Source organism: Neodiprion virginianus, chromosome 3 (genome assembly GCF_021901495.1).
Source record: "Neodiprion virginianus isolate iyNeoVirg1 chromosome 3, iyNeoVirg1.1, whole genome shotgun sequence".
NCBI lineage: Eukaryota > Metazoa > Arthropoda > Insecta > Hymenoptera > Diprionidae > Neodiprion > Neodiprion virginianus.
This window is the reverse complement of record NC_060879.1, coordinates 30,985,730-31,011,603: the sequence shown is the minus strand read 5'-3', so window position 1 is coordinate 31,011,603 and position 25,874 is coordinate 30,985,730. Positions and strand designations below refer to the sequence as shown.

Sequence of the window (25,874 nt, the reverse complement as noted above, 5' to 3'; positions counted from 1 at the left end):
AAGTACCGACGCGATCAACACGAGATGCAATAATAAATATTCATAAAAAAACATATAGGGCCACAGACTTTCGCGAAATTAATTCAAAACGTGTTGTGGGTCGTATGTGATTTCTGAATAAATAAGAAATTGAAATGTTATTCATTTATAGCTGACCAGCGACGACGCAGCCGCTATTCGTCGAGTCAAGAGGCCAGGCCGGTAAAGAGGAAGAGCTTTTTCTCCACTTATATGCACAAGCCACACGTGAATTGGATATCAAAATAATCGACCAACACTACGTCAAATTTTATATTGAAAATCGTTTATTTTTTCACGTTCGTCTCATTCACGCCAATCTCTACACTTTACACGCAGATATATATATATATATATATATATATATATATATATATATATATGCGAATATATCACTGCATCACTTCTGTTCTTTTTTCATTTTGTTTCAACATTTTCCGTTATACGTAAAAATTTTCACCACATATATGTATAACTGTATTTGATGTATTCATGTGTTGTTTATGTACGCATAAGTAGGTTTTATGAACAGACCGGTTTTAAATCACGACAAACTTGTTGCAAGTACTGCAACTAATTGTCTGCACAAACCTCCTACACTGAATTTATTGAACGGAAATATGGTTTGTTCGAGAAGCCTTAATCTGCAACTTTAACGCGAAAGGCAAGAATGTTTATCGAAATTTACCTTGGTCCTCCGTACCATTTAAAAATAGGTTAATATCCCTATACACTCTTCGAATCACGCGCAATAGTGGCAGTTGTCTTTTTTCAACTATATAGATATTATTATTATTATTATTATTATTATTATTAAATAAAATTTGATTTATTCATTAAATAAATCTTCACTTCTTGATCGAGGTATAGCGATGCGCTTTACGAGCACACACCCCTCGATTATATTTTTATTTTTCATTTTCATCTCGTTAATTTTTTCACTCTCTGTAATTATTACTATAACTACCACCTATCACTCGTACAAAACGCGTCTTTTTCAAGTTTAAAAACTCGATATAAATAACGATAATAATAATAATTGTAATAATAATAATGGTAATATTAGCGATACCTCAATAACAATGAAGAAATAAAATAAAAATAATGAGAATAAAGATAACAATAAAATTTATCGATCTAGCATTGGCGACACCGCCGATGATAATAACAATAATAATGATAATCATGTATAGTACTAAAGTGCCTGTTACTATAATAATTATAATACACAATTAAGCCCATATCGACTATCTTGCATGATTATTACCAAAATCTCGTAACGACAGGCGTATTCTTACACACGTCCCTACACATAGGCAGATCATTTTGATGCGTAGCCTGGTATACGAAGTTGGTATAAGATGCAAATAAATAATGAAACTCCTTTGGTTGGTTGAGATGCTCTCGGCTGGAGATCGATGGGGAAGACACAAATCGATGTTGATGGCGTCTGGAATAAGAACAATTTACGTATTACAGGCGTTACGCTTATGCGATCCGGTTGCGTCAGATGTAAATGAACACGTCAAAATAACGATCAAAATCGTAGACGACTTGTAACCCGGACGTGATCGAGGTCATCTTGGGGCGATATCGCGTCGTTTAGCACTCGTCTCAGTTATAGCTCAAACGTGAGGTACCCATATACTGTACCTATGTTGAATGTGTCGATATGTGAGTTCAGGCAAATATTTTGTTTTTATTTTTCGACTCTTGTTTCTTATTCGCTATGTAACCCGAAATGCTTTTCTCTAGCTTATTGTTATGTGGCAGCCGATAGTCGACAGACTGCGATGTACTATTTTTCTTTTACTAGGTCGGTAAATATCCTACTGCAGATGGACTCTGATCTGGTTTGTAGCAGAAAGCAACTCGGGAGAATGAAGGAAAGCAACGTATTTACGTGCGTCCGTCACGAACGAGCGTTTACTGATAATTAGATTAAAATGAAGCACGTTAGGACGAGGTAATCGTTATGGAAACTGATACCAAGTGTCGCTATCTGTTGCCGCCGACTGGAAGATCTCTGTCAGCGCTGTCGCTGACTGTTACAACTCTACTTCGCAAGTCCGGCATCGACAGTTTGAAATCATTGGAACCAACAAGTTCTCCCACTACGATAATGCTGAGCGCACCGAAGAATTCGCTCGGAACTTATTTGTTCAAATAGCGGTGATAATAATGACGATGATTGAATTTTTTTCTCTCTTCGTAATACTACCAGTCAGCTTCTACGATTCGTACATATTTATAACTGCCTCACAACCTCTCATTGGCTAGTGTCGTGTGATGTAACAGAAAGTGGTTAGGGCAGTTGATTGATAATGTAGATACGTGAATAAAATTTTCTTTAAATGAAACAAAGAGTGAACATTTTTCCCTCTCAAAATTGAATAACGGCTTTATTGATAACTTCAGTACCGATAGCCTTGCGTCTGGGACTGGTATATGAAAACAATGGATCGCTAATGTTATTACTAGAAGCTTTAGGTATACATCTCTTACATCTTTTAGAATAAACTTGCCCCCTTAGATTCGTCATCTAAATGTATCAGGGTGATGCACAGAGTGCAATTTTAATAAAGTGTATAAAGGTGAAAATTCATTGCGTGCAAGATTTTTCACTTAACATTTGTGGCATAGCACACGGATTTTCTTGGCGTAATCTGCTTGTAAATACCCACGAATTGTCGTAGAATTTTTTCAATACCTTCATTTTGAACGAAAATATATAATTTTTTCGAATATTGACAAAAAATTAACAGTTTTTCGACACAAAATTTATTAGATCTCACTCCCGGGTGAGAATTTAGCTAAAATTCTATGACGACGTGTGAAAAATACTTTAAAATAACAACATGTAGAAGTTTCAGGTGAATCGGCCAGAAACTAGAGAAACATTGCGCTGAGGTTTGAAAAATCAAACGTGAAGAATAATGCGTTAAAAATTCTGAAAGAGTTGCAGTATGCGGCATATACAAATTAAAGCTTTTCGACCCCCAAAAATTTTTTTAGGAACTAAGTCCCAACGCGCCCATTCGAAGGAGGGATGAAAACGAACAAGAATGCAAAAAACCGATAAACCGATTTTTCGGCCGTAAACGCCCCCTTAAGTTTTCGCCATTTTTTAAGTCTTAAGGGAAACATAAGACGCGTTACTAACCGTGGCGAATCATACGGGCAGAGAGAGCAGCGGCACGGCAGGCCTGAAACAACAAACGAACCGTGCTCGCGTACAAGCGAGTTAAATTAATTCGGCTCGCCGTTGCGATCGGCAGAGAGCGCCCGCTGCTCGGTGACTCGAGAAGAGGTACGATGCTCCCTACCGAATCGACCGACCGTCTGGTTCGCCACACGCATACGTAATACACATGTGCTACCGGTGTCCTGGTTTTTCCCGCTCATGCCTACCGATCCCGCGACCCATGATTGAAACGAACGGAGTGATTCCAGAAGCTGTCTGCCCATCTAATATTTGGGTCCTTAACGGCGTCGTATACCAACTATATTTTAAACAACTTAACTAGCTTGTATAACTTCCGAGTGTATAATTAAGCATATTATTTGTTGCCGCAATCGAATTATAAGAGGATACCCCGCGAAAAACGTTCACGATATTGCCAAACACTTACTCCCCATATTTACGATATGCTGTGCAATAACGTGCCCACGTTGTTTTTATACTTGCAACGCAGTATTCGCTTCTCCCGGGGTTTCACCCGTCTTTCGAGCATCATGGGAACACCGGAAACTCGGCGCTCATTCCTAACGCCCTGTCATTCCGTCGTGACTATTGTTAGCATAACATCAAAGTGATATCAAACGTGGAACCAGCGTCGGTCCGTTAAAACGTCGCTAAGGAGAACGAGACGCCTCGGCATGGCTGCAATAACTTTTTCCCAGGGAGAGAAAGAGAGTAAAATTCGTTAAAAGGCATAATAAAAATAGTTAAAGAACGGCATAGAGCATCGAGGCTCGCAACTGCAGGTTGATTAAATTTAGAACCAAGCTCTTCGTCGGATGAGGGAAACAACAATTCTCTCCAGAACAGCGCGGGAACCAAAGACCGAAGACCTACCGACCGCCCGGCTCCGATGGCCAGTTTATAAAACAACTTCTCGGGGCCGCAGGGTAACGAGACTCTAGCGCACACCGTCGCCACAGCGGTGCCGGTGGCCGTTCCTATCTGTCTATCGGGCAATAGAGGAATATTTTAAGACTGCATGCTTGCCGCGCTCCAAATAGGAGCGGCCCACCGCCCCCCGCCTCGCCCAGAGCCCTCAAAACCGCGTCACGTGTAGTCGCGTTGCTTTCCGAACTCGCGGGCACCTCGCCGATAATTTATTGTTAAGGTTCGTCCTCGGCTAGGGGCAGATGATGAGATTTTTTGAAAATAGTGCAAGCCTCAATGAGTTTCGAAACTTACGGGTTTTTGGCTACGCCTCCTGGAGCTCGCCTTTAATGCCGGGGACGCTGTGATGATGCCTCGATGCCAACTTGTTGGCCAGGTCGTGCATCACGTCCCTGTATATCACTGTGTCCAGATTCTCTCCCAGCATGTAGAGGAGGAACCAGTCTCCCATTTTACTCCGTCTGACTATCGTCTCCACAGCTTCTCTTCGGACTAGGCGAAATCTCAGTCTCAACAGGTAGACCCTCATTCGTGGTGAGAATATTATCACGATCTGTGGCGAGCCAAAGATAAACATTACTTATGCACGCTTGACGGAGTCTGTCGTCAACGCGAGATGTTGATTCAAGGATTTCCCGCAGAGCTGCACGCGCATATCACTTCGCGCCGAAACTTTACGACATTGAGTTTGCCTGCACCTTTTGCAAAGTCCGGTACCAGGCTTGAGCGATAATGGTCCCCGTGGCACGGCAGTAAATGCGAAATGACTCATTACAGGGATAAAGTGCTGCTACTTTGGATAAATGTGATACTGATTTCCGAAGCAATGCATTATTTATTGATACTCAGTATTACGATTCACTGTTAGATAGTTCCACGCGTCTCCCACTCCGGAAGAATGGTATGAAAATATTTCACAGTCTGTACGAATTTGAAAACCTCGAGTATTTCGTACCCCGTTCGCATGCCCGGTATTTCGATATTTGTAACGACGTACCTCCAATAACCTCATGACTGAGTCTTGATCTTTGAAGGCTGCTTATGTAATGACGTCAACTGCTGTCATCGGTACTTCCGGCATACCGGGATTCTTGACGCACGTTATATCAAACCGACGATTCTCGTGATTACTTAGAGGCAAAGGCCGTTGACAAGATTGATATTATGACAAGGTAGTAGAACGGAAATTGAAAAATTTGGACGACCTACGTACCCTGTACACGACGGTCATGAAGCTTAGAGCACCGAGAAGTAGGAACCAAAACCAGAGGAAGACATAAATCTTCTCGTTTACTACGTTCAAAGGCAGTATGCAGACTGCGTCATGTTTCTCCACCTCTCCGCCAACTCCGTACTTGTAAAAAGTACACTTGGTCATCCGCGGAAAAACGAAGATCATCGGATCGACTCGGTCCTCTTGGTCAGATTCGAGGAACCTCAGAACGTCAATACCAAACGTCAGGAATGCTCCGTCGAAGAACCGGTTCATTAGAAACATTTGACCTATGCAAAAAAAAGAATTCAAAATCAGACACCGCTGTTTCCAATAATCGTCGCTTGCGAGCAATACGCTCGGTCAGATACCAATTGCATTGCCGGAAGATCCGGGGGGGAAAACCCTAGACATGTACCATTGGACCATGTACTACTCGTTTGATCAAGGGGCGTCATCGCCGACTGATACGAGTCAAAGATCAAACTCTGGGTCGTAAGAAACGTTTAGAGATCACAGAGGTACATTGTTCTAATAGCTGGTTCTAAGATTACTGTGACGTTGCCAGTTGTACGCCTGCCAAATCTCTATAAATAGTTCATTCATTTACCGATCTTTTTTTTACGCTTGCAATGAATAAAATCAGCTTATATCGTTATAGCCCATCAAATACTAGTCAAGTGATATACATAGGGTACGTACATATCGCTAAACTTGGGACGGACAATTCACCCGGCACCTATGTATGTCATACTGAATTACGCCGGGCTAGCAACAGAGGAAAGGAGAAACGAAAGGAACAAAAAAAAAAGAAAAAATTCATGCGTGCTCGAACTTCGTGGAATAAGTTATTTACCAATGACGTTAATGAGGGCCAAAACCTCACAGAGGTAGTACCTATACGCCCACCAGTTGTGGTACTTCAGGTTTTCCCACAAATAATCTAGTAGCAGCTTCTTCTTTTGTTTCTTTTCGACTTCTGAGCAGATGCCAATATCCAGATCCATCATAAGCGCGTGGATCTTCCCACCTTCCCATCCTTTCCACAACCATCGCGGTGTGTAGAACAGAATTGCCTGTAACAGAATTGGCCAAGTTTGGTAAACGAAAACAACGCTTAAAGTATCTCAACGAATTGCACGTACAGAAATAAAGATCCACATCTCGTGCAATAATAATAGTTTCTAATCACACGTCGATTGTTCACCATGTTTGCACAGACATTTTAAAGCCGGTGTCAATGCACCTACGTTCACGTGCGAGAAACAAAACACGTATTCAACGTTCGCGCGTCTGCGCACGAGGCTGAAGTTTTTCCATATCATAAGCTTTTTGGCGCGACTCCAAATCTTACAGTTCCGTCGCCCGCGTTCGTATCGGCCACCGACTACTAGCCGCTTGACCTAAACATGTGGACCCTAAGTACTGGATTCGCACATACCGCCTTACCTCGACTTACATAAAACAGAGGATGTGTTTTAGGATGCCATTAGAGCACGCTTTGGCATCCTTTTACCTCCACTTTGCAAGTTATTATATCGTTTCCAAGAATAATTTTAATCTTACTCTCGGCTACCGATATATTTCACTTATCACTTTCATTTTGGCATTCATCTTCCTCTGATGCCAAGGGTGTGGAGGATGTGTAAAACGGACATACATACGAATGCCATTTTTCAACTTTTAGCGCTCGAGTAAGTGGATCTTGTTCCATAATAGCATAGCTTCCAGTTATCGTACGTATTGCCTCTCTTTGATCTAATAAATGTACGCGCTCAAAAGTACGACTGACGATATTGGACAGGATCAATAAATGTGTATAGAAATGTGTGTTTCAGACTAATGTTTTGAGAATGATGGTTAACTTCAAGAAGGACGGTGTCTGCACGTGCAACTGTCAGCCTAAGAAAACAGGAAGCAGAAGCTTCCTGCTGTCACGTGCGGAGATTTACTTTTCGCCTCTTGATCAAATTCATCTCTCGAAATATTAAAAGTTCATATAAAATCTTTCCGGATATGAGAACGACGCCGTTCTACGTACGAGTGGCAATAAAGGTGGATACGAGCCACGCTATATTAAATGGTCTAAGAGCATGTTGAACCTGGAACCAATTGCTTGCTGGAGTATTGCGTAGTTTGAAATTTTACAGACCATGAATTTCTGCCAAGTGCAAATGACAGAAACAAATTACTGTTTCAGAAAGGGATTTGATAACGCAATTATGAACAAAAACTTTTCACCTGTTCCCCAACCTGTACATCATGTACTCTGCGTAACAGCGATCCATTTTCAATCACCGGTCACAATTGTAAAGACCCAATTACGTTACGACACAGGTGGCACTGGCTTGTGACACAGGATTACCAATTCGTTTCAATTTTCGTATCACCCATCGATATGCATTTGCCCTTTCGCCAATAAGCTGGGATACGAATTTTCTTTCAAACGTGCAAATCAATAGTCCCAACAATGTTCATGACATAGCGATGTAGATTACAAATATCCTATGGAGTTCTATATACGGTTTACCCACTTAAAAGAGCAAAAAAAAATGATAGTGTACGACCTAGAGTACGAGCAAAACGAAATATAATATACAAGAACGAGTCGACTCTTCTTGTGATCAGTTTAAAAGTACCTCGCAGATTTCTTTGAAAAAATTATGTAGCCAAAATCTCTAACAACAATATTTTAAATCAGGTACAAAGAAAAATACTATTCTCGGCCTGGCCTAAAATGGACTTAGCCTAGAGAATTCGTAGCAGATTTTAAAAGCCTTCGAAACGTAATGCGGTCAGCATTTGGCCACAACTTGTTTTATTTTAAGTAGACCTTGCGAATTAGGATTCAGAAGACTGGACAGCTAATAGGCGAAAATTGCGTTAGGTACCGCAAGATGAATGTAGGGCACAATACATATCGGCCGTTGCATTTACTTCATGTTGTATTTACACGGAAAGATAAACCGCAGCTTACTTGGAAGAGAAGTGCGAAGATGACCCACTGATAGTATTTGTGCTGTTTGACCAAGGGTTGTGGACCGTGGCCATGTACGACAGCTTTACTGTTGAAAACACCCGGGTAAGGAACCGCCTGACCCAGGCTCATGTTGAACGCGTGTACCATGCTGTACGTCGTGTGTAACCAGCAAAACGTCTCCAATACTATTTTGTCGACAGAACCAGCAGCCTCGCAGTGAATTGGTGATCCGGATAGGCTTTTGCATGCCAAGGTCAAGCAACTAGCCAATAGTAGAGCGACGGTGGCTCGGTAATGTAGTCGGAATATCAGCGTGTCTTCAGAAACCCGCTGGACCTTGAACAACGATCTGATCGAGCCAAAAATATCGATCATTTTTAGCATGATCGGCATGCTCCCCCTAAATTTTCAAGCAGGGATGCAAATCCCTTAGCTTTTTCACCGTCGGAACCACTCGCAGTGTTCAGCCTCCGTGACATACAGGCTTCTGCCGCGCGTGTTGACTTTAAGAAGTGTCAATCCAGCCGGGGATCAGCACCACATTGATCACGGAAGACAAATTATTATTCCGATCGAAGATCAAGTTCAGAGGCAGACTGTAGACGCGCAACTTTACCCTTCTTATTAACATTTTCACAAACGCATCTTTCCACCTTCACTGTTTTGTATTCTTTTGACAGTTGCAGCCTCTTGAATTTTCTTCTCAATCGAGTCAAGGTTTCAGGTACAGTACGATCAGCTGAAATTCTTTCTGATTCCTTATCGATACTTCTCCGCTTTGCTGATTGGATAACTGCTGCACTTTACAATTCTCGACAGCAATTGGTATCCTGCAGGGCGCTCACAGATTGCCAAGCAAGTAGCATGCAACTGTGATAGTTTCGGTCTGGGAGGAAATGAAGAAGAATGGAGAAGTAACGATGTAGAAGCAAGGTAAGGAACACAATCTTAGGACGGAATAAACACGTGGAACACAGAGCCGAGCTGTTAGAAGACTGAAGAAAGACTTGAGAGGCCTCCTTAGACCTCCCTTGGCCTCCCTTGGCCCCCCTTGGCCTCCCTTGTTCCCTTGGCCTCAACTACGACTACTACAAGTCTAGGACGACTTACACGCAAGACACGACTTATATTATCTCCGTCCAATACTGGCCCTCATAGAGTCTTGTAAACGGGTGCCAACCAGGCTGAGATATCAGATTAACTAGGTGCGCCGGGTGCGGTAATGTTGATCAGGAAATTAACAACTCCCAAAAACTTGGCGAAATGAGAACGGATGAGAGATCGTGAAGCAGATATGATACGACAACTAGAGAAGAAAGGGATTAAAGTTCACACGGCCTAATGGCCGAGACTTGAAGTCGGCACAGTGTTCCAAATTTACTGTGTGAAATACAGTCGATTATCGCATTCTCGATTGCAAATTGTCGATAACCGGATGAAGATGATCGGATGACGGCAAGGGAAGGAATAAGAGGAACGTGTAAGCCAACTCCCTGTGTCATGTGAAAGGTGAAATCAATCTTAAGAAGTGTACCTCCTAATAGATTTAAGCCAAGCATACTGTAGGTATCCGGGCAGGATCGACCTGCGTAGGTAAATATGTATACGTACATAGGTTTATGTACGGATTATATGATTGAAGAGTGCTCTTTTCGGAGGCCTTAGATGCTAAGATTAGCTAAATCTTTTTGGGAGCATCGATAATGGACTTTGAAACCGACCGACACTCTGACACGTTTTGTCAATTATCATATAAGTGTGCGAGTCGGTTCTTAACGATTATTTATTGTTCATTCGCTTATCCAGCTTTATTTGCCTCGTATAAACAAAGGCAGACTTGAGAGTGAAATGGTGGTAGAAAAATTTCGGCACGGTATTATTTGTGGAAAGGTACCGGGCATGTTTGCACTTCATTATGTTCAATCCGCCACTCAGGAATTTACGGCACGATTAATTAACTATTGATAATTAATAAGCATCCTCGATACGAAGCTGTTTTACACCCTAATAAAATTGACGAGTAAAACAGTGAATACTACCAGCATGTGGCAGGAATGTGATTCGCGTCAATTCCTCTCGTCGCCATATAAACGATGCCTCAAGCACGCTCTCGACATCGATAATTCTTCCGCTTTTCCGACGTTGCCTATAAGAGTCATCTTGAGTGGTAAGCACTCTTGTCTCAATTCGCCCACGTCAGAATGCGTACGTGGCTTAGTCACAGATCTTCATAAACGCAACAAACCAATGGATCGTTGTTGTCCCCCGCTTACGAACGCTTCCCAGAAAGCGTATAACCGTGGCGTCTTCTGAATGATTTAGTTCGTTTTGCAAGAATGATTCAGAAATTCGTGGAGTCCTGCTCCATTTCATTTTGCTTTGCTGTTAATTTAAGCCAGCTGTTACAAGTTACTTTTTCTACATAATTTTAGTATTAACGTCTCCATTTGTACCACCAATTTTACGTTGTACTGAATAATACTTGCGTTGACTTGGTACAACGGGAAAAAGCCCAAGGTCGGATACAAGCTTGGAATTCAAGACCGAGAACAACTGAGTTATACGTGTTTTGTTTGTTTTTTAATTAAAATATTCGAAGCTAGCCCGCAGCGCTCCCTATACTCACCACATCAAATCCACCCTGCTTGGGTATTGCTTTTGACCCTTCACTCATTATACAATGTTGTTAAACATAAATTGCACGTTTATACCTCCAGATACGTAGAGACCGTATTTCAATTTAAGTACAACCGTGAGACTCGATGCAAAAATGGCCAAAGTTGATTAAATATGTTTTGCACTTCTTGCCTAGATATACATCCATTTAATATGGTGTAACTCCTTCTTATAGATCTTTCATCACGTATATTCAACGTGGTTCCTTACTGTTTAGTAGTTACGCTCCAAAAGGCACAATAATAAAAATCTCTTTGATGAATAGCGCCCGTTGTAATCGGGTAATTTTTATCGTCACGTATCACTGAACAAACGAAGTTTCCTAATAAACGACTCTAAAGCCAGAACATTTCTAACAATAACATATTCCAAGTTACAACTGTGTGCAAGACATTTGAAAGAACCGTTTGAAAAACGATGTTTAAGATGTGAGAAGAAGACTTCAAACGTTTTTCAACGTGCACGTCTCTATCAATACTGTAATTGTCTTTTTGTTTTACTAGTTTTATTTTCTTTTATAATTTATCCCCAGTGGAAAGGATTGAACGTAAGTTTCGCACTTTCGAGGCACTATCGTAACATTCCTTTGACTTATAAAATCCGAACTGCAAAACGACATGCGAGAAAAGGAGGGCCGCAAAATGACAGTACTAGCTTTTCCTAAAAAAGATACCAAATTAACATACCGTGTCTGGGCAATTCTCCTCTCGCTATAACCGCTCGAAGAAAATGACCCCTGAGCCTCGAGCAATACAGATGCTTGTGGGATTTACGCGACGCGTCGCGATGGCCAAGTTTGAGCGAGGCGTTCTATCACCATTAAAGTCGGGTCTGTTGCTCTCGAACCATTCTCGGACCCAAGTCCCCTGACGTGCAGCTTCGAATAGTAGTGATAGATGACCTGCGGTCAGACGCTCGAAAGTCAAGTAGAAGAGGATCGTGGCGGTCAGGCGAGGAAGCAAGCAAGGAATAGCGGCACGACGCGTACGGTCGAGTGGCCGACGGCGGGCAGAAGCACGGTGACGAAGAAGGTGTGAGCGACTGAACCGGAAGTGTTGAGCTTGGCTTATTAAAGCGGAGCCTGCACGCGGCGACGTGTTTTGCAGAGCGTTTAAATCCCGCAAACGCGGCGCTTCGTCACGCGTGTAATTGTGTTTTCCGCCCCGCGGCCACGTTCCAACTTACAAGTGTTAAGTATATATGTATGTGTATACGTGTAGTTTGCCTACAACTCCCGTAGAATTCGTTTTCGCTCATCTCGAGTGAAAAGCGACGCGAACTATTTGCAATTAGGTGCTCGGCGCCGCACGGCTCGGTAGAAAAACGTATAAATGAATTTCGACATTGAAACTCGAGGACAGGGAAGAATCAAACCCACTCTCATCTCTTCGACTCATTTCCACATTGAAACTTTGATCTGCGACTCTGTGTCCGTGCCGTTCTCATTTGCGATCATGCATGATGACTCTTACCCGGTTGTGAAATACTCGGAAAACTTCAGAAGTTTTGCAGATCGTCAACCATAGCTTTAATGAGCCTCCGGTCTATTAACGTCCGAAAATTATTGCGTTTCGAGACGCGGCTCGTACAAGATCCAATTAAAATTGAACAAAATTTGATACATAACCGCGGTTCGCTTGTACAGTGGCGCCTTGACTGCGTTATTTATTATCGTTCATAAATAAATTATCACGTGTTCTCCGATTTCATTTTCAAGAATAAAGAAAGGAGAGAGAGAAAAATATTGATATGAACTTAGGTATTTTTCACTATGCTTATTTGTCTAGTTCGCTAAAGTGTGCGACGATCGTCAAACCTCGCGCATCACTTGGCGGCTCTCTCTGATGAGCGACGCGTGTGCAGCCTCTTATCATTCATCGCGGTACGAGTCGTTGATGCAAAAATACGAGAGAAAAGGGTGCGACGACACCTGCTGGACTCAGATGACTCCGAAAATTAGACATCCAGGTCATTGTCAAACTATTGTTGGAAAAGCACGCGGGTCAGACGTGAGGCAGGGCTTGCTCCGGCCTTGGCCGGAAAACTTCCCCTGATACTTACACCTCGGATTCGAAGTTTGATGAAAGGTGCTGCGCGCCACGCGAAACGAGGGGTTATTCTTTACGATCTGTATACACTCGACAACAGCTACGCTACCGTTCGCGTAGGTAGATTAATAGCTGTCTATTGCCGACAAAAATTTTGCTATTGCTTTGAAATACTATGTACACGTCAATCGGTTTAAATTGAACTTCTCGAAAGATCTAAAATCATCACAGAAGTATTGCAAATGCCTATCCATCGAAAAATCAATTTCTCAAATTTTATATCGAAACAACTTGTCCTCCAGCGCTAAGATTTTCAAGCGTGGAAATTATTTATTACAGAAAGATCCAGCTAGCACCTCTCAATGCTTGACGTCTTACTCGCGATGCAGCTGAATTGACCGCTGGAAATAGATATAAATGATAAAGCTGTGCCGTTCCACCGGACTCCATCGCATTAATAGTTAGCGTTGTATCCTTGATCATTATTGGCACACGTGACACAACCCAGTGATCGCGAGACTCGCGAAGGAAGCGGCGCTTAAATGAGAAATATGCCCGTTTAGGGTTTCCTTCTTGGCAATGAACTAGTCTGGTTATAAGCTGATATAGTAAGCCGCGTGACCGCAAACCCAACGACCACCACCACCTTTTCATATGTAACCTTCCCAACGACTCCATTTACACATGGTCACAATATATTACTTTCCGTGTAATTATGATTGTCTAACGGAAATTCAGCCTTGACACCATCCTGGGCTACTTCGATACAATTGAAGCCACTCAGCCCCGCGGCTATGTTAGAAGATTCGCCAAACGTTAAGAAGGGTGTAAGCCTTTTATATCGGCTCGCCGTACCTCGTGTATCTGTTGAACCAATGTGCAGAAGATTCTATAAGCGAAAAATATAATCCATGCTTTTCCTGACTGAAACTATTCTGCCGTTTTGTATTGATGATTTAGTGAGAGACTGATGAGGTTTTTTTTTCTTTCGTAGTGCTGACATAAATTCCTTTGCTAAAACCAACCGGATCTGCAGCACAACTTTGTCAAGGAAGAAACTGGACCGATACGAATTGCTTGACTTTGATAGTGGCGCCGAAAGATCGTTCATCAACCGCGATGGACACTTAGGCTGACGCCAGAGTGTATATAGATATGTTACAAGTGACTTCGCTCGTTCGGAAATTCAGACTAATGTTCCCGTCCGATGGGAAAATCGTTCAACTCAGGATCAGAGCGCCGGAGATGAAAGGAGTTGGCGGTTAATTAACGAGTCGCGGGAATACCGGAGGAAATGTAAACTCTAGAAGCATCGGGGAGGGTGCGAAGACTGATGAAAGGGGGTCCCTAATTCAATCGAGTGCATCTTTTCGGCGTGTTTGGAACCAAACCGGCCCAAGTTTACATCGATGTTTACCGATATCGAAGTTTCGCTTACAAGGCGATGCCTGGCCGTCGACACATTGTAAGGGCAGAACTATAACGCAATTTTTTCGCACCTCACATCGGTCGAGGTCGACACAGGCGATAAAGACTTGCGGCGGATTTACGCCCGGTTGAAATAAAACTGAGTGCAAAGCTGTGAGAAGATTGAACGGTTGAGTGAGAGTTACCTGGAGGAAGAGCATGAAGCAGACCCACTGATAGTACCTGTAGACCTTCTTCTCACTCTCCGGATGGGCCTTGGAGTTGTCAACCCCGGGAAATGGAACCTCCGAGCCCTCCTTCTTCTTGTAGGCCGCTGTTATCGTGTAGGTGCTGTGAATCCAGCAGTAGGTATTCAGGACATCCTCGGGCAGGTCCTTGCTGTGAATACAGTCTATCGGATTGCCTACGTACTGCCGGGTCGTAACGATCAGGGAGAAGGCGACGAGCAGCATGACAGTGATGCTGTAGTGGAGTCTGAATACCGCCGAGTCGATGTGGATGTGGGAAACTTTGATGAGGTTCTTCAGACCGCGAAATATGTCCAACATCTTGACGCACTACGATCCCGTCGCGCAGCGGGTCCTCGTCTCTGCCGTTGAGCAGAATATTACCGAATAATCCTCAGACACCGGGGGTCCCAGAGTTCTCCGCGTTGCGACCTGCAGATTTGTCCAGGCACTCGCTGCGAAGCACCTTGCCGACGATATTCCGTACTTCGAACGTTTTAGGGCGACTTTAATTGTTCTCATATCGAGTCGTATGGTTTTAATGGGTTTTATTTTAAGGAACTAGACGATTGTTACACTGCGGCGTATACGTCGATTTTTTCATACAAACTTATCGGCACACGTGTGCAAATTTTCCGCGCCGTATCCGAGCGCGCTCCTTTATTTTCGCGGTTCAGGTGTTCCTGCGACATCAACGTTATACGCGAGCGCGAACGGACGGATGGGCTGAGATTAATCTTGTCAGAGAGCGGGGCGATCATCACGTGTTATTTGTCTCCATTCCGCTAAGATTCTTCGAGGACCAAGCGGGTGTTCTCGGGTCGTTCATCCTCCTCCTCGTATTATAGATAAAACCGGGTACCCGAAAATGCCAGCGATCTCGCCGACAGGGCGGTCGGAGTCTTAGTGGTGTCCAATATTTCAAACTCTTTTGACTAATTTCCAACTTGACAAATTGCCCTCGTTCCGGAAAAAGTTCCTAGATGTAGCCCTTCCCTCACCCTTCGTTTCCTACAGTTTTACGACAGTCGAAAACCAAAGCAAAGTTACGGTTCGATGAAAACGCCGCTCGGCAGGGGGACCTAATTTTATTTTATTTTTCTGTTCCACTAACTGCCAAAGTGGCGGCGAACGCAACCTTGGGAGAACGAAAAATAAGAAAGATGACAATGGCAACGCCGGCGTCAAGAAGAAGAGATAAAACTGTCGAATCGATGCCGAAAGCTGTCGTTACCAGCGCGAGTAAACCCGATTCGACGCTTTCCGTGTTACACAATTGTAGTAACAATAAAGCTCTGATTCTCTAGTCCGACGCGCGGCCGCGGAATGATGCGGTCGGAACGCTGTTTCTCATCAGCCTGTCTCTTGATTCTCTTCTCCGGGTCATTTTGTTCTATTGTACCTACGCTTAGAGTCACGATGCTATTTTCGTTGTTCCGCGTACTACATATGCAATTCGCGACCAAGACTAAGTGGGCATATGAATCCCGATCGTACCCTCGCGCAGAAATGTTTTGAGGACAGAAATTACAGAAATAGAGCGGAAACCGAGGCGAGCTCGGGGCTCAGCGTCTTCTCGTCGGTAATCCGCAATTCTCTCAATTCTCCTGCGCGCAAGGATATTGTATACCAACGAGTACAGAGGGCGAGCTAACCCGAAAGGCCGCGGGCAAGTTTTGCGGTGATTTAACACGGCGAGGAAGGAATACTTGCATCGATGGCAAGAAATGAGGCTATAGCCGGGAGAACCCGTACAACGTCTCTCGTAAATATATCAACGAATAGTAAACAATTTCGTGGGCGGCAGGCAGGGCGGCTCTGATTCACGCTACGTAAGTACTCCAGGAAGCTGACACGGCCGGATCTTCGTCTACCGAAACCCCACCATCTTCGAGGAACAAAGCTTTTTCAACGAATCCAACCAGCCTCGGGCTTCTGGTCGCAAGTTATCGTTTATTTACTCGCTGGCGCGTCATGACGCAACGGGATACCCAAAGTTTATCGAACGCGACGTCAGATTGTTTCAAACCAGTCGACGAGCTGCGGAGGTGAACGCGGAGCGTTTTCAAACGGTTGAAAAATCCGTAACTTTGAGGAATGCAAGTTCCTCTAATTTGAAAAGCAGCAAGCCTCGTATCTGTTCCGCGGCTATTTCCTCGTTACCAAATCTGACAGTCGCGGCGAGTCGATATTTCAGATTTCCCACTCACTCTGTGACCGCGGTCCGGAACTGACCGTATCTTCCGCACCTGGGTAGAGGAGCGCTGAAACGAGGACCTTGATTTCTGTCGCATGCTCTCCCCTCGATCGCAGCTCAACCCCCGAAAAGGGCGAGTTTGCCAAGTTCCTTTAGCGTTGGGTCAAGTGAATAATATTCTGGTCCAACCCACTTCGCAGGGAGTTCCGATCTCGCCACGTTCCGTCGAACCTGGTGACGCCAAATTATAGTCGAACTGATCGCGCACCGCCAACCGCGATTCGTCCACCGTCAAAACCAACTTTCAAAACTCTCGATACTCGACGACGGACGATATAAATTTTGGAAATCTCTCGGCTAAAGGCGAGCCGACAGACTGACTGGCTGGCCACGCACTCGACGGCCCGGTCCCTCCGTGGAGGACCAGAGGTGGAGGCAAGCGGCTCCAGGAATAGAACGGATCCCAAAGTCCAAGTCGAGCGCGCGCTCTCGGACAGGCATATACTTGTGAAAGCCAGGTTTTATATAGGACCACGCGCCCCGCGTATTCGGAATCAAGCCAAGCAAAAGCTCTTATCAAGTATTAGCTATCAAAATTCAACTACAAGTAGCGATCTGCCGCGCCTCGCAGATGCGGGGACGCGGAACTGCGGAATTCCGACAGCCTGCAATTTGAGGTCCACAATTTGTAGCGTACGTCTCCGCCCCCGATGACGGTCATCGTTGACGAGATAGGATTTACCGACAAGTTTTTAAATCTACCCTTCCTCCGTTTCCTTGTTGAAAAAAAAAATTCCCACCCGTTTATGTGCTTCAGAATTTTTTTTTTTTTCACTTAATTAAAGAAAATCTCAAAGATATTTGAATACAAATTTCCGATTAAAGATATAGCAAAAATACTTTTTCCCACCTCGAATTGCACTCTTGAAAGAATATACAGTTAAATTAACCGTAAAGATAGCGGACCCAAGGGGGCAACTTTATTTTATAGTTGTGATAACTAATTATATAATCGAACAAGCAATGATTATTATAGCCTGTTTTCTCATAAAAATAGGTGACTTGACCAGAGATAAAAAAAATACATGCACGCGTCAGATTGTCCCCACATTTCTTTCAGCAGAGACCCGAGTGAAATAAAAAATATGAATGAATTGCGAGATTTTCTTTGATGTATAGTTAGAAAATTGTCGCATGTGTGCGTGCGCATGTTTTTTTCTTCGTATTTTTTTTTTCTATTTCAACTTTGTGATTTGTTACTTTTTAATTTTCAAACTAATTTCACACTGTTTTACAACATTGGCGTAATATATTGTTCTCAGAATTTTAACTGATTCGGACTTTGAAAAAACACCTCTTCCACGATTTAATTCCGTGAAATATTATAAATTTGTTTTATCACAAGCATATCTCACGGCTTAGCAGAACCGATTATACGCAGACTCTATATACCTGCTGTGAAATGGGTCCATAGATTGGAAAGAATATTTTTCCAATATTGCAGAGTGATTAATTCTGTGATGATTGCAAGTATTATATTGCAATATCTCTAGAGTTTTGCCGCGAAATTGTATTTTTTACCCAGACTTTAGTATCAAACATACCCGAAATAATTCGAGCACGTGTATTTCAGTGCAACTAAAATACATATTTCTACGTCCGACTCCGTACCCTTTTCGAAGCTCATCGTTAGCGGCATTCCGTTAGCTATAAAAACTGAACAAAACGGATAGAAAGCTGAAGACGCAAATACACGTTCGAAAATACGCCCCATGCGCTGTCCGCAACGAGGGGTAACGTAGGTAGTTATGTACATCTACATATACCTATATGACATATGCTGTTATGACGTTGTACTATATAAAGTTGCGGAATTTACTACATATTATCTTAAAACTTGATGGCAGCGCACGGGTGGCTGCAGATGGATATACGCGTGCGATTGCCCTCGGAGTTGCGTCAGAGCCTTGAAATTAAAGTTTTTCGCGTAAAAAATAAACGTAATATTTGATTTTCCCGAGGCCCCGAGGGTACATCACGACGACTGCCCGCAAAGCAACAAATTCACCCTCCTGTCACTTTCAGTATTTATGCCCGCGGGATCTTTCGGTGACGCAGGGACATATATCTGTCCACCCATGGTCCTATACCCATCGTTTCACGCTTCCAACTCGGCGCATCGCGTCCGATGAAATTATAACGTGTATTCACGATTGTTGTGAAAGATTATTCGTGAGATCGGCTAAGCCGCGCGATAAATCTCAAGGATACTGTTGTTTTTTTCTCTTCCTTCATCGTCTAATGAATAGATTTACGCTTCGCGCTTATTTCCGCAGAAATAGATAAATGATACATTCGTACGGGACGCCCAAACAACGCCTGCGGATCGACGAATACGAAAAGTCAAATAGTGACTTAATTTTAGTCCGTGTATTTTCAGTCGATTATAAAGATTTCTAAAAATATTCACCTCCACTACATAGCTGTGGCATCCGCGGTCTTCCTATCCTTAGTCTCCAGGAGCCATGCTGGATCAACGGAAAGAAGTCAACGGACGTCAACAGAAGTCAACAGAAGTACAATCGGGAAGGTACTGCTTTTTCAACTGTTTCAGGTTTGACTGTTTCACAGTCGAACACGAATATAAATAATTATTTTTCTCTTCGCCATTCTCTCCAGAGAATGTTACCGTATGTCGATTTTCTTAGTATTGAGCTCGCATTGAATTCCAGGATTAAGATTTCGTATGGTTTTTCAAAGTTTCAAAAGTTTTTAGCAGCTTTGAAATACTTTCTAATTCCGATTTTCCGAAAATACTGAACATTTTGTAATCCTTCGGAGCTCGAAACGCGGCTTCTATTAAACGTACAAGAAAGAAGAATGCGAATTTGTTTTTATTAAGTTTGAATTGTAGCTAGTTAAATCGGGGTAATGTTTACCTGAAAATAAGAAGACTACATAAAAATTGCGAAACGAGCTAATCGAAAAAATCGTAAAAAAAAAAAAAACACGACGAACAGCGAGGGTTTACGGCTGTCGAAATCTACATATCTAAAACAGATAGAAGAAACAGAAAAACTTGTTCGAGATCAATCTCGGCTGATCAGCAGGAAAGGAGCCGCACGAGGTTTGAATTAATTGCTGAATGAAGATTGATCCGCATATTTCCGTTCAATTTTAGATAAAATGCCAGAGTCGCCACCATTTTAAAAAATCTAAAGTACCGGCTCGAGAGGAGAATTTAGTCATCACTCGACACAGCAGTGCCAATATGCACCGTCGTCGGATTATTTGATCATTAAGACAACAGAGTAGTGTTCTGAAAATTTCCGAAGCAACAATCGTCAATCATTTCGTGACCATGGAGGATTGTTTATTAAAGTGTCTCACGACTCGGCTGTAAATACCTGCTAACAATACGACCCACGCCTGATACCAACGAAATGTGGCTCACAGGGAGTTTGAAAACTAGAAAACGAAAGCGTGTTGACCGTTCGATTATGTATATTTCTGGACGACAGCGTGTGTAATCGTGCACTGTTACCCTGGTAATAACGCTCGGTGTTAGTACAGCGGCGGGCAACAATTCGCCTACTGACAATTAATAGTGACAGGTGTCACATCAATTTTCGAGTAATGACTCCGATATATACGCGTCCTCAATAATTTCTCAAGCGCGTGTATAGCGCATTGTTTGATAATATTCCGGGCGAGTAGTTGCATGGTCGAAATTATCGTCGCCTCGACCATTTCAGGGACGAATCCATGCATCGACAATTGTCTAACTACACTGTTTTTATATGTAGTTGGGGACTCGATGGACGACGATTGCAATTACGTATTTGTAGACGCAGGTTTGATGACGCACGTACTTCTCAGCTATAACGATCAGTTACGCAAGAGATCAGAAGAGGACCGTGGCTATATCATCCTCTCTAGGATTTCCCATAAATTACCACTCTAAGTAGCCAAATCAATTTGTAACACCGACCAACCCCTTCTCGTGCAGAGAGTGCAGGCGCCCGTCGATCAGACGTCGATTTTATTTTTAAAAGCCGATCGTTATCTCTTGCAGCGAATATATTGCTCTCGTAAACCTTAGGAGAAATTATTATTACATTATTACACTTGTGTATTTTCTGCGATGCCGCTTTCGCAACGGTCGGATTACGGTCCAATTCTATAGCGTAATCCAACGATATGATATCTTGTATTACGACCGCAATCTGTCGGTTACAAGCTTCGAGTTTTGCCCGAGGAAGGGTCAAACCCTTGTGCCCTTTCAAAGAGTCCTGGAACACAGTTACCGACCTCTAGATATTCGCAGATTTTCACTTTGGTGGGTCGGGCCCGAGGCTGTTGTTCCTAATGGAATCAAGTAACAGGAGTTTACGAGTCATGCGAAAAGAAACGTCAGCAAAGGCGAAACGTTATTAAAACCCCTAAATTGTTGGTGGTGATATTAACGATGATTGATTACGTAAGGCGAAAAGATGTTCTCTTATTGTTAGCTAACAATACACGTGGAAAATAAAAATATTGTAACTTTGGTCAAATATAAAGAAGGAAGTGAACTCGGTTTGTTTATTCTGAAAATTCCGATCACTATTTACGTCTAAGTTTACTCTGTAGCCAGGCAACCCACTAACACAAAACGTCAAACGTCAAACCTGCGCGTATGTCGTTTGCCAAAAAATATCTTGCACGGCGTTGGGTTATTGACACCTTTTTTTTGGTCACACAATTTCCGGACGATTTACAATGATTTCATATATTTGTTAAACTACAAATAAAAATAGTCCACGATCAAACTTATTCATGACTTGTAGTCCTGAAACCTACAAAATGTTTAATTGGTTCCAAGAAAATACAAGGTGCTTTATCCAAGTTCCAGTTGGAATATTTCTCACCTGAGTTAACTCAACTTGCATATTTGTGTTAGTGAAATAAATGTTTCAAGCGACTTGTACGTGGATTGCAAATTTTCTTTTCATTCGTGCTCAGTTATTCGTGACAGTTTTGAGGGTCTTGTATAATGGACGACGAAATTGGTAAGACTGCGTATAATTCACGTAGTATAGTTGAATAATACGTTATCAAGGTAATTCGTCATATACATACAGCTTAGAAGACATTTCGTTCAGAAATTTGAACAGATCATATCAACGAGCCGACATTTCGGTACTTTGTACAAAACAAGTTTGGGAGAGAAGGATGTAGGTCATGTACGTCCAAATTCAACGTCCCAAAGAGTAGAACTTTCTTGATATCTCACCGTTGCCATACCCTAGTTAGAAGTTGCGAAAACACACCGAAACTTACCTCATTTTCTTTCGACAAAGGGAAACTCTGTATGTTCTACTGATATACCTGACAGTTCATATCCAGCAGTACATATTTACTATCAAAACTACTTTTGCCTTCACTTCAGAGGGAAAAAACTGCTATCGCATCGTTAACGATATTACATGTAAGAGTTTATATGCATATGTATATGTACCTGAAAGAAGAGCGTGAAGGCTACCCATTGGTAATATTTCACGTGTTTCACGACGCTCGAGTGCTCGCCTTGGGGATGTTGATGTCTTGAGGGTCCGACGCCAGGGTAAGCCACGTTTATACCACTCAAACCCAGCATGGCGGCTGTTATGAAATATGTACTGTGCACCCAACAGAAGGCGTTAAACACGTTGACGGGAATTTCTCTGGACCATAAGGATTACAATTAAAGACAAATATTAGCGGTCAGGTCGAAGTTATAAGGTCTGATGCCAGTGATTGGTCATTGAATGAGTTTACCTTGTATGATCGCAGTCGATTGGATTCCCCACGGTTTGCCGAGTGCTGATTGTTATCGAAAATATCAACAGCAGTGCCGCCGTTAATCGATGAAGCCTGAAGACGATGCTATCTGTTTTCACTCTGTTCACCTATATCATAAATTTCGTTTTGGCATTGCCCTCAGTCTTTCGCGAAACGTTTAAAAACGGTTCAATTGTCTTGAAAAGATAATCCCAATATTTTTACAAATATGCACATTTGATGACAAACGAATTTCGTTCCCTCACCAAACTGATCTAAAATACTGTAAAAACAATTAAGATACTGTCGTACAAAATAAATTTAAGACTGTGTAAACATTTTTTTAGCATGAGCCAATTCTCGATGTAAAAAACTTATAAGTTAGCTTGTATAATAATATTGTAAATGAAAATGCAAATTTCTTTTTACAATGTGGTCTACCCTTAAGATTTGATCTATGTTTACTTGCTTTATTTTTTTGTTTTCCTCCAATCACATCAATTAATTAGTTTGGCTTCTTGAGAGTAGTATCCAATAAACTTGACCTAATATAAATTTGTCGAAAATTCCTGTTTTCTGATACTGTAAGGTCCTGACCTAAGCATCATTATCATTGAGGTGTGATTCTCGAAGTATGAACACAAGCAATTTGGTAATTAAATCACCGTCGAGTGGGTCGAGTATTTCAACTATCGGGTGAAAATCGGAATTCCGACGTCACGTCACTGTGCAGTTCCTCCTGCCGGCAACACACATCGCTCGTCTGTCAGACTTTACTAAGTACGACAGGCGGAGCAATGATGGATTTATATTGTGGCGATACGTTATGCGGGGGTGGGGGGCATTTGTTGGAAGTGGAGATTTATTATTCTCCACACGATCCGCTGTCTTGACAGGCGGAATTTCATAATTTCACTTTCACGTCAATATCAACAGACGCTAAGCGTCGAGCGGGGTTCAACCTTAGCCGGGGTTGTCGATCGTCTCGTGTTCCGCGTCTTTAATTCTCTCCCTCGACAAATTATGGTTGCGGAATAACATTCGATGCACGTAATTCGTCCCGGTCGGGTTATTAAAGGAAACCAACACCAACGATTTACGAAATTAATCGAGTGACCGCGTAGAGAATTGTCATTGAATTTTACTCACGTGAGAGAAAAAGTACAGACTTCTTATCGCGTCCATTGCACTGGAACCAGACTCCTGACCACCGCCGTTTCGTCCCTTTCGACCAGCACCCTTGGTCTTTCCGTTGGCCTTGACCTGGTCGAGCTTTTTCTTCACTTTTCGAAACTGTTTCGGCTCGCCGCTCTTCTTCTGATCGTTGCCCTGGTGCGCGGACGATGGATGACCAGATTTTCCCTGCAACTTGTTCGCTCTCATTCCCAGCCGGAGTCACTACGATAATTAGTTCCTTGACTTTCATCGCCTCCTAACTTCGACAAGCTGCGGTCCGGAGCTTTCCCAGCTTCTGGCCCTGCGCATGCATCGAACCTGCCAGAAGGTCATTGCTTCACCTTGTACTTCACGAGGTGCGATTTAGGGAGTTCGTGGAGCACCTGGCGTCGGCCAGGCGTCGAACGACTTGCAACATCCTCACCGCGTATCACCGAGTCTATTGGGCTTTTTGTGCGTGATAGAATGCAATAAGTTTCTCTCGTAATCGACACAAGCTCTTATTCTCAGGGGTCCTGGGAACCTAGGCTTTCGACCGGATCACTCGTTCGCTCTTGGATAAAACACTCGGTCCTGATGCTCATCGGGACGTCGTTAAATATATGGTCTTAACGGCCACGCACTATAACAAACGCATTGGAGGTATAAGAAGAGCGGGTCAGCGGCGCAGGAGGACTTCCAACAAACTGAGAAGAATCTTGGACACGCGGCTCGTCCCCTTGCCAATTCTTGCCTCTGTTTTTATTTTTACACTTTTCATCTTTCCTTGTTTTCTCTCTTAGACTAATTCATTCTACATGCTGCGACCCAAATGTATTAATACGTGTGTATATGCATAATATGTATACATATGTAAATTTCTGATCTAATAATTCAGGCACCCCACTGATTTCGTTGGCCGACCAGTATAACCCATTACGAGGGTTTCAGTGCCTTCTATTTCCGTTCCAACAGCTTTACTCATCCAATATTTTGGAAAAACGGGACCTCTTCTCGAATCACGAATGTTTCGACATTGGGTGAAAAATTTCACGATAGGACACACGTTCGTCAGTTACGAGATTGACGAAAGATCCATTGATCACTATGGAAGCCGAATTCTCGTGCAGCTGCCATGTTTCGGACAATTCAAACTATTTTAAAGGTTTTGGAAGTTGGTTACAAACTCTTCCTTTTGTTAACTGTGGAACGAACAATTCTGCAATACTTGTCGGTCCGAATAAAGTCTCCCCAATAAATCTCAAAATGGTAAGTTCTTTTTTTCCAGAGTCAATAGTCTATGAATATGAAACCAATTCGCTGTACTTTTCACCGAACCGTTAAAATTCTGGTTATCTTGTCGTTAAATGCCGAAGGCAATTAATTTTGTACCATAAGTTTACCCATAGGATTAAGGTGCTGCAGAATTAAGTGTTCTTCTCTGAGTTTTTCCAACTTAGCAACTAAACGTTTAATTCTCAGACACAAATGTCAGGATCACACTAAATAGGGATGATGTCACATGGTGTCTCGCGCAAGCGCGATTTAAATCTAAAACGGCCATTTTTACGACGAATTTAAGCCAATCAGATTTCAGGAAACATTTGATCACAGAGTGATCACAAATTTAAACAATGCATTTATTTCTTTACGGCAATAATCAAGCTTACTTGCAATTTTTATGCAGTAGACGCATTTTCACACTTGTGATCGGATTGAGGAATTATGGTACTCCGACAGAGAAACCCGAAACATAGAAGCTTTACTTACGTTCATGCCTCAGAGACGCGCGTTCGCTCCAGAATTAAATTCCTCAGAACCAGCGTTCGACGTATAACTAACTATAAGTTATTCTCATTGGTGTTGTGGCTGGATTTGAGTGAATCTTCATATGATTCGAATAACCAAGAGATTTTCGTCAGCGTCCTCGTGAGGTCACCGGAGTATATTTATCTGTTAAAGAGGCGGAGGGCCGAGGCCTACCCCACCGCAGTCCGG

At 42.8% G+C, this 25,874-nt stretch overlaps 1 protein-coding gene across 3 annotated transcripts; it reads right to left on the bottom strand.

The window, feature by feature from the left end:
• Positions 1–391: 391 nt before the first annotated feature.
• On the bottom strand, positions 392–24,567 carry LOC124299989 (innexin shaking-B). Of its 3 annotated transcripts, XM_046753560.1 has the most exons (7): positions 23,871–24,567; positions 22,719–22,849; positions 22,420–22,624; positions 6,220–6,439; positions 5,364–5,653; positions 4,445–4,703; positions 392–1,468 (listed from the first exon to the last, which is right to left on the bottom strand). In XM_046753560.1, the coding sequence occupies exons 1-6, from the start codon at positions 24,102–24,104 to the stop codon at positions 4,455–4,457; spliced, it is 1,329 nt and encodes a 442-aa protein (XP_046609516.1). In that variant the 5' UTR covers positions 24,105–24,567; the 3' UTR covers positions 392–1,468; positions 4,445–4,454. The 3 variants fall into 3 exon arrangements, with proteins under 3 accessions (XP_046609516.1, XP_046609518.1, XP_046609517.1); XM_046753562.1 differs by lacking the exons at positions 22,420–22,624; positions 22,719–22,849; positions 23,871–24,567 and adding exons at positions 14,681–15,733; positions 16,933–17,290; XM_046753561.1 differs by lacking the exons at positions 22,420–22,624; positions 22,719–22,849; positions 23,871–24,567 and adding an exon at positions 8,341–9,324.
• Positions 24,568–25,874: the final 1,307 nt, after the last annotated feature.